This window comes from Electrophorus electricus, chromosome 24 (assembly GCF_013358815.1).
Source record: "Electrophorus electricus isolate fEleEle1 chromosome 24, fEleEle1.pri, whole genome shotgun sequence".
In the NCBI taxonomy this organism is placed as follows: domain Eukaryota; kingdom Metazoa; phylum Chordata; class Actinopteri; order Gymnotiformes; family Gymnotidae; genus Electrophorus; species Electrophorus electricus.
This window is the reverse complement of record NC_049558.1, coordinates 1,137,501-1,147,500: the sequence shown is the minus strand read 5'-3', so window position 1 is coordinate 1,147,500 and position 10,000 is coordinate 1,137,501. Positions and strand designations below refer to the sequence as shown.

At 44.4% G+C, this 10,000-nt stretch overlaps 1 protein-coding gene across 1 annotated transcript; it reads right to left on the bottom strand.

Moving 5' to 3' along the window:
- Positions 1 to 6,506: 6,506 nt before the first annotated feature.
- tcf21 (transcription factor 21) lies at positions 6,507 to 8,146 on the bottom strand. The gene is made up of 2 exons (XM_026995540.1): positions 7,535 to 8,146; positions 6,507 to 6,944 (listed from the first exon to the last, which is right to left on the bottom strand). Exons 1-2 carry the CDS (start codon positions 7,982 to 7,984, stop codon positions 6,855 to 6,857), a joined length of 540 nt encoding a protein of 179 aa, XP_026851341.1. The 5' UTR covers positions 7,985 to 8,146; the 3' UTR covers positions 6,507 to 6,854.
- Positions 8,147 to 10,000: the final 1,854 nt, after the last annotated feature.

The window sequence follows — 10,000 nt, the reverse complement described above, 5'->3', positions numbered from 1 at the left end:
TTCCCCCTGTCCGCGCATCACCTCGTGGCTTTGGGTGATAAGCGCGTGAAACGGCGAGTTTAACGCGTGCGGACACGAGGCCTGCTCCCGCTGCACGGCGGCCGCCTGCTGCTCAGCGTGTAACTCGAGCCTGCAGCCGTCCGTCAGAAATAAAAAATCATTTGTCCAGTGCGGGCGCGCGGCTTGATTAAATATTCATCGCGGGAGGGAGACTCTTATCCGGTGTCGCGTGTAAACTGATCCTGACCGCTCCGGAAGGGCATCGTGGCCTCGCGGATGGACAAACGGAGACGCAGAGAGAGAGCAAAGTCTGAGGAAAGTTCCCCTTCAGAAACAGAACTGCACAACCACAGTAGCGCGACGTACTGTATATAAGGGCTGAAGAAAACGACGCGCCCGCCTTTACATCGCACGCAGTGTCTTAAGGAGGAGTCGCAGAGTCAGACTCATCGGTACAGTGCAGAAATGGAAACAACTGCAATATTCATACATTCAGTAACATCTGTAGTGTAATGAAATCCCAGAATCCCCTAGCAGATCCATGACTTGCTGTGATTTTATATGATGCACACACACGCACGCACGCACACACACGCGCGCACGCACGCACGCACGCACGCACACACACACACACACACACACACACACATCCAAGTCCATGGATGAGTCAGTTTAGTTGAATTTGTTATACTTAGTGCTGATTGTCCAACACGACTCTTGCTCTTCCTTTTCATCTACCTGATAGTCACATACTCAATGTCACCTCTGTCTTCTTTCCCACCATCTCTCTCTCTCTCTCTCTCTCTCTCTCTCTCTCTCTCTCTCTCTCCCTCTCTCTCTCCCTCTCTCTCTCTCTCTCTCTCTCTCTCTCTCTCTCTCTCTCTCTCTCTCACACACACACACACACACACACACATGCTTACTTGCTTGGTCACATTCTCTCTTTCTGTTTTCTTAGTTTGACCTTCACCATCTGTTTTGAATAAGAGCAGTGCTCACTTTTGTTTAAAGAAACGTTAAAAATCAGACATTCTCTCTCTCTCTCTCTCTCTCTCTCTCTCTCTCTCTCTCTCTCTCTCTCTCTCTCTCTCTCAGCCCAAACAGTGCTTTTGCAGAATTCATAGCTGGAGAGATGGAAACCTCAGCTGTTCCCAATTACTTCCAAAATCCCCATCACACACACACACACACACACACACACACCATGCCGGTAGATATGCACATGGCTTCCACCTTATACTGGGAATTCTGCATTTAACACAATCTGTGTGTGAATCGCAAGGGAGGTATGAAAGAGTCGCACATACATGCAGCAAGTAGAGGGAGTGTGTGAGTGTGTGTGAGTGTGTGTGTGTGTGTGTGTGTGTGTGTGTGTGTGTGAGAGAGTGTGTGTGTGTGTGTGTGTGTGTGTTTGTGTGTGAGTGTGTGTGTTTGTGTGTGAGTGTGTGTGTGTGTTTGTGTGTGAGTGTGTGTGTGTGTGTGTGTGTGTGTGTGTGAGTGTGCGAGTGTGTGTGTGAGTGTGTGTTTGTGTGAGTGTGTGAGTGTGTGTGAGTGTGTGTGTGTGAGTGTGTGTGTGTGTGAGTGTGTGTGTGTGTGAGTGTGTGTGTGTGAGTGTGTGTGAGTGTGTGTGTGTGTGTGTGTGTGAGTGTGTGAGCATTGTCTTATCAAATCTGAACATAATGATTTACCCATATGATGTTCTCTCTCTCACTCTCTTTCAATGGCAATAACAAAATCTATGATATCAGTGGAAGCATTATAATTGCCCTGCATGAAGTGGGTTGAGGTGGATTGGGCTATTAGCAGAATGTTTTAGACAAATAACATATGCTGCATATGTGCTTATATAACATATGCTGCATATGTGCTTATATGTAACATATGCTGCATATGTGCTTATATGTAACATATGCTGCATATGTGCTTATATGTAACATATGCTGTGTATGTGCTTATATGTAACATATGCTGCGTATGTGCTTATATGTAACATATGCTGCATATGTGCTTATATATAACATATGCTGCATATGTGCTTATATGTAACATATGCTGCGTATGTGCTTATATGTAACATATGCTGTGTATGTACATATATATAACATATGCTGCATATGTGCTTATATGTAACATATGCTGCATATGTGCTTATATGTAACATATGCTGCATATGTGCTTATATGTAACATATGCTGCGTATGTGCTTATATGTAACATATGCTGCATGTGTGTGTAGCAGGTACATATATGGATACTTTGACCAGTCAGTTGGTCACATGGGCAGCGGTGAAGAACAGATTTCTGTGACAGTCTGCTCATAAAGGACAAAAGCTCCTCCAGAACTACAGAAACAGACTATATCTGGTTCTCTGTTAGGAAACGTGCGAAGGTGGCAAAGGGGGACGAGGACCGATAAACAAAAAGAGAGAGAAAGAGAAACACAAACAGAAGAGCCTGGAGGAGAAGGTTTAATTTCTGTAGTTTGTATATGAAATGTTGTTCTGGTTGTTCTCGGAGGGGAGACTTCAGTGTTAAGTACACTTCCTACCCCTCCATACAATCAATAATTACCCCCACCTGGGCAAACATTTCACACCTCATAAACTCTCTCTCTAACACACACACACACAAATGCACAGTCACACTGCCTACTAATATTTCCCTTATGTGATCCACTAAACACTTTACTTTTGACAAGGCTTACAAGATTTAGTCGTAATCCTGCCATGCAGACTAATTCAGTTAAGCATGTATGTGTGTGTGTGTGTGTGTGTGTGTGTGTGTGCGCGTGTGTGTGTGTTTGATGTTACCCATGCTCTAATATGATACATGTCTCCATCAGTGCATCTGTATGTTTGTACTATATGTGCATGTGCATGTGTATCTTTGTGTGTGTGTGTGTCGGGGGGGGGGTATGGATGTGGATGTGTGTGTGTGTGTGTGTGTGTGTGTGTGTGTGTGTACATAAAGCTGATGATGTTTATGGCTCTTCATCCAGGGGGTGCAGATGGTAGCCACTGGGGTGGAAGCAATCAAGGTTTCATTTCAGAAGCACCTATTTACATACAAGTTCACCTACAGGTAGCTTGCACACAGGTATGGACTCACACCTCTCACACATATCCACATGCTTGTCTGCAAGTATTTGAGTAATAACACGTTTCCAGGTAAGGACTCTGTTCTAGGTGTCACTACTGTCTTTGTGTTGCTTTTAGATGCTGCCATTGTGAAAATGTCATTTTTTACAGGAACTGAAGATAAGGGAAGTAGATTCAACATTGATTTCGGCTGCTGTTGAAGAGAGATCCATGTTGCTGCCTGGGGCAGCAGCAGACGATGTTCACCTTTTACAGATTAGTTGCCTCTGAATGACAAAGCCAGAGAGGAAGAGGCAGTATGAAAAAGGAACAGAATACACATTGCTGAGTAAGGCAAGGTGCACAAAGGCACACGTTCTCCTACTATTGTCTACGTTTCTATTAACGTGTATATTACTGTATATGCGAAACACTAGAAATTATACACAGAAGACCATTTACACTTCAACTGCCAATTAAATAAGTCCATCTTTATAACATAGAGAAATGCGATCTTATACGGTAAATGGGTGCCACAAAGAATATCCACTAGTACCTGTCTTGAACAAAAACATCACAGTAAAGCAAAACAGGTGTGGGAAGAGAATTAAGGAGAAAAAATTGTTCCTCACTTAGGGTCATACTGCCACGTAGTGGTTTCTTCGAAGATTACATGCACATAAACGCTTGCACGCCATAACGCTGAAATAGTTGAACTACTGTGCTATACCGCCCTCCTGAGGATTCGTATGGCTAAATCAGACACTTGCTAACGCAACATCAGCGAGCTCTTCTCCAGTAGGCAAAAGTCGGATAGTAGTGAATTCCATTCATCACGTGATTTGATCATCATACAGAATATTTGCTCTGCTGTTACAAATCCGCTTCATGAAGGGGTCTAAAAGTCACCGAGACTGGAAGTGCGATCCTGTTCTGTGAAACGTAATGGTATGGCAGCTCCTGACTCGTCAGCTTTGGAGATAACGAAGGCTTTGCTTTATGCGTCACTCGGACGCAACCCTGGGTCGTTAATTTTTTAATTATCTACACACTGCCACTAAATTAGAAATGAGTAGGAAAATGTATGGCATCTATTCGCAAGCGCGTTCCTGTGGCTGGTGGGCGCGTACGTTTGACATACGTGCCCCAGGCGCTGTTCGCCGCGTGGGTGCTGAAACCCACGGTGATCAGTGATGCGGCCTCCTCCGCATATTCCCTTCACGACGAGGGAATTTTATGTGTAGTTAATTCTAGTTTGGTTTTGTCCCTGCGCTTAAACTTTTCGAAAATCATTTAAAGGGAATGGCTGTTTAGGATGAACAGCGACAGATTGAGACCTCCGACAGAGACCAGGCGCGGAGATTTAACGCGGTTCTGTTTTATACCATCTCTACGGACCTGTCATAAACTTTAACACAGAGTCACACATACAACCACACAAACTCTCTCCCTCTCTCTATCACGCACTCTCTCTCTCTCTCTCTCTCTCTCTCTCTCTCTCACACACACACACACACACACACACACACACACACGCACGCACACACACACACACACACACACACACACACACACACACGCACACACACGCACACACACACTTCTCCGTGGTAGCTCTGAGTGTGTGCAGCTCCAACAAAATCTCGATGTTCTTTCTCAAGAGATCTTGGACCATTAAAAAAGAGATTTGGGCAACCGTCCAACAAAACAATTAGGCATCTTCTCCCAGTGCATGGGAATCCTGGCCCCTTCTATCTAACTAATGACTGTCCATCCCCCACCTCCTCTGAGCCGCTGTACAGGCAAAAGACGGGCAGAGCACAGCTGGCCCGGGGCAAAGCCCACTGGTCTCCGCGGTGGTCCTCCGTGATGGAGCGTCGTGCCACATCCGCGCTGATGTATAGGACGAGCTCCGCACAGGAAGTCAGGGGGACACTCTTAAAGAAACTGCCGTGTGTGTGTGTGTGTGTGTGTGTGTGTGTGTGTGTGTGTGTAAGAGAGAGAGAGAGAGAGACGGCGAAACAGAGATATCCTCCCATCGGATTTTCTAAATGGTGACATGCTAAAAATGTGGTAAAATCCGGTTTTCATAAGATGACCTCGTCTTGTGGGAAAAGCATGCAAAGAAAAATAACATTTATGAGCATGATATTTAAACAATGTTATATTATCTAAAGCAAAATCAAAAGGAACACTGTCTACTACAAAAAGGACAAAAACAAGCGTAATTTTATAAATCAGGCTTTGTTTATAAATCCATATTTCCTACATTTTCCATAGAGCAAACTCGATCTCGCCCCCGCATACTGAACCTAAACCCAGAAGTGAAACACACATACATTCTTAAAAATGTTCTGACTAAAACTAAACGTCTGCTTATAGTGGTTGGATTATTATGCGCTTACTCGGGCGACTAATTACATGTTTAACGCAAAAAAGAACGGCCGAATCGCAGGACGGAAAGGTCGTATATTTAAAACGGTCTATAAATAATCTTTACAAAATGAAATGCGGCTGAGACGGTTCAAAGACGGTTTGCCCTGATCGTTAAATCTCCTTGTGCTAAAGTAAATGAACTCCTATCACACTTCGCCTCGAAACTTATCAACAGATTTCAGGATGATCAATGTTGTTTTATTGCTCGTGTGTGTGTGCGTGTGTGAGAGAGCCTCCCTCGCTCTCCCAGTCTCGCGGATCAGCCCTCAGCTTCTCCTTATAATAACACTGCCTGATGGATGGTGGCGGTCTTGTTATTGTCTTGCGCCATTAGATCTTTTACTCCTGCAGTGGCTTTGTACCTCCGTGGCGTACAGAGCGAACTGCGCTTGAAGAGGACGTGTCCTGCACGCGGGGGCAGTGTTTTTCTAAGCTAAAGGCGCAGCACAGCGGTGACATTGGACGTCCTCTTGATAATTCTCGGCAACTCGTGCTCTCGCGGGCCTCGGAGGAGTAAGGCATAAATATCTGTCTGTGCGGTATAAACATATCGGTCACAACCCCGCGCGAAATTAAACAACGACTGGAGAGCGAGATTAAGAGCTACGCGATTCACTGATTTAAAACAACCAACCTAAAACACCGACCACGTCATCTTACATTTTTCTGGCCTGATTGCTTCTTAACAGATTAGACAAAAATCTGAAAAAATTAAATGTCTCGTTTGGAGAATTTTGTACCATTACTTAACATAAAGAGAATCCTTTACTTTTCTTCCAATTAAGAGAATCTGACTAATGATCTTATCCTTCTCGCGCAGTGTCTTGTTTCCACTGTTCTGCCTTAAAACGCAATAATGTGGGTAGGCGCGCACGATAAGAAAGTTCACGCAGGTCAGAAAAAGGTAAATAAACACCAACTACCCGGCGCATGATCCGTCAAAACCCATCAAGAACGATAAAAACGAAATAATGACAAAATTTCAGCCTAATATGCAAAATTATACCAAAGACATTTTATTTATAAAAATGCTGTCTTTTTAAAAGTTTACAGCAAATTGCATTTGGGGACAATTAACCCACGTCACCAAAAGCATATTTTGCATTAAAAAGTGGTTAAACAATCTAGATATAACAACTGTATAAAACTCACACATTGTACTTTCCTCGAACCAGCAAGGCAAGAATGTGAAATATTTAAATAAAAATCAGTTTCTCTTTACAGGAATGCGCGTGAGGATGTCTTCCCCCATTATTCCCCCTCGTGCCTTAGAACAGGAGATGACGTGCTTTCGGTATATAAAAAGAATATAAAATATGTCCGTGATTTAGTCCGATCCTCTCACGAGGCCGTGGTCCCACATAATCTTGTGGAATTCAGCATCTCTTTAAGTTCATTCTCCGGTTTCCCCGCCACCATAAAAGGCCACGTCTGCAGAAAACGAGATTTGTATCAGGGCAAAAAGGAGATGGTCATAATCAATTATTTAAAAACTACAGTACAGTCTCCTGTGCCATAAAACTGGACCTGCAAAGAAAATGAGCAGAAAAACATTCTGGTGGTCTTTTATATTTGAAATAGCAAAATCATCGTTGGCTGTAAGAGCTAAGAAGGTTGCGTGCAGTCGCTGCCCGGGCCCACAGCATCCCGTAGACAGGACCCAGTTAGGCCTACCTAAAACCAAGCAGGCCGAAATGCAAAGCAGTTTCTTGGATAAACTAGTGAGTTTCTTGATGCTTGGCTTTCCTTCTTGGTGTTTATTTGCCTCGACTCATGCAGGTAAGGGAAAAATGAAAACAGGCCTACTCATACACACAAACACACCGCTCTTCGGACTCACCTCGGCCTGGACATTTCTCAACGATATTGGCCGTGGACAGCAATAGCTTTAGTTTAATTCATTAACGAAGTTGTCACATATATTACTTGCAAACGATACTTCTCCACACCAGAGGAATGATAAGCTCGAAAAGTGAATGACGGGAAAATAAACAGTAGGCTAAAACAAATGTGTTTCATACCAGGTTGACGGGGTGGATATAGCCGTTCTCGTACTTGTCGTTGGCGAGAATCTGTCGCAGGTGTGCGATGTAACTCGACGCAAGTCTCAGCGTATCCAGTTTGGAGAGTTTGGTGTCTGGTGGCACCCATGGTAACGTGGTCTTCAACCGGGAGAAAGCTTTGCTCAGTACGCGCATCCTCGCCCTCTCGCGCGCGTTCGCCGCGTTCCTCTGGACCTGCTTTCCTTCACGTGCCACTCCGTTGGGCACCGTTTTCCGTGAAGCGGCTGTTTTGCGCCGTTTTCCTGCGGATCCAGTAAGGTCTGAGGCGGAAGCGCTGTCGCAGTTAGAGCTTTCCTCGGTACTTTCGTTCGACGCCCCCGGGTCTTTACCTGAACCGAATTTAAGCAGATCGTCCAGCAGTTCCGCTTCGTGGAATTCATCCACGTCGCTGATGGAGCCGGTGGACATGACCGGTAAATTAGATGGGGGGTTAGAAAAAGCAGAAGATCAAATTCAAATCTAGACTTTTCTACCTTGACACTGTCTTAAAATATATGTTTTATGGTTACGGACGTGGAACGCGCGTCACTGTGCGTAAGACACCTCTAACGAGTGGAAGACACTCGGAACTGACCATTTATCTCTCGCGGCCAGGGGCGTGCCCTCGCGCCGTGGGTGGACACTCCTGCTGGAAACAAGCAGACGAAAAGGCGCAGATGCCCCGAGTGCGAAAACCACTCATCGAGGACAATGCAACTCAGCCTCTTACACAGAGAGCTGTGCTCCAGGGTCATGTGTGCTTCAAATGAAGTTAGACGAGGTACATTTTAGGAGAACAAAATAATTAACTATGTGCTCAAAACTATATTTAAAACATCCTGTAATTTGTTTTATTGCAGTCACAAAAATGCATAAAAATGGAAAAATCGCGGTAATAAATTTATTTTGGTAAAAGCGCTAACGATTCATTCTCATAATACGTCTCATTTTGTGCCACTATAAACGCATGGCCAGTTTTTTCACATGCCGCGTCTATAAACAGATCACTTAAATAGACCTACTGAGAATCTCGATATACATAGAGACAGACTACTATAAATAATATAATAATAATAATACTGTAATAATAATGATAATAATTGTCATGATATTGCTACTAAACTAAACAATCTAAACAAATCTAAACAAGCTAACAGACAGATAGATAGCTAGATAGATAGCTAGATAGATAGATAGATAGATAGATAGATAGATAGATAGATAGATAGATAGATAGATAGATACATACATACATACATACATACATACATACATACATACATAATCGTAGCCCTGAAACAAATGTCCAAGGTGAAGAAATAAGCGTTTACGAATCAGTTAACTTGTGTTTGACGCACGTCTAATTAAATGCAAACTCCAAAATGTATTATTATTGCTGTTATTAGCCCATATTACTACAACTAGCATTACTATTATTACTATTACTACTATTATTATTATATTATTAATACTTGTTCCCTTGTTACTTTTGTCATTTGCCATTTTTAACTATTTTCTGGGGTTACTTTTTAACTAACGTTTTCTTCTTCTTCTTAAAATAGCTTAATAATGGCTCGCGGTTCATATCCACAGTGCCATGGACCAGGGCTAGAAAAGGGCACCTGCTAACCGCCCCTTAATTCCACTGATTTGGCAGGTGGTATGCTGAGAATCTAGCATACGGCCGCCTCATTCACCGGAAATAACGTTTATGAGCTCGCAGCGGTGAGACGGAGGTGCAATGTCCAGCGGCGCCGCGCGCTCTCTGGACAGGCACCGATGTCCTCCAACAGGATCAGCGAGGAGCGTCTCAAATGGCCCGCTGGCGCCTCTGGAGGGTCGTGTGTAATGGATACTTCGCCTCCCTAAACACGGTGTTTGGATTTTTAATGGCATGCCTCGCTGGTTTTACCCCAACCGCCCCGAACAAGCCACAACATCCCGACGCGCGCGAGCTCCAGAGAAGCTGGAAATGTGGTGATGATTGCTACGACGCACGTGTGGAGGAGTCAGCGCTCTCCTCCACAGAGATCCTCGCCCATGTCCTCTGTTGCAGCGCGTGAGTTATGGTAAGATAAGACCCGTGAATCGCGACCAGTGGCCGCTCACTGCGAACGAAGCACGAGATAGCGCGCGGAGATCCGCGATGATCCTCCAGAGATCTGACCCCTGACATCTCGGAGTTCCGGTGCCTGTGAAGCAGCCTCCGCTCTGTCACTTTGGGCCATCAAAACACTCTTAATCTGGCGAGTCTACTGACCTTCTCAGAGGCGAGTGCTCATTAGTGCCGTGCTCTTAGGGAAGTGTCATATAGCCGAAGTTATATAGGCTGCTGCACAGAGGCGCAAACAAACATCCCAGACGGAAGGAACACGGTAAGGTTTACCACTAACGAACTACTATCTCGAGGCAACAAATGTGCATAATCAAGTGTCGTCATTATAA

Bases quoted from the DNA above. Each gene is read 5' to 3' on its own strand.
- tcf21 (XM_026995540.1), bottom strand. From the start codon at position 7,984: ATGTCCACCGGCTCCATCAGCGACGTGGATGAATTCCACGAAGCGGAA. The intron at 6,945-7,534 runs GTATGAAACACA...CGTTTTCTGCAG, and splicing joins ATATCCACCCCGTCAACCTG to ACGTGGCCTTTTATGGTGGC.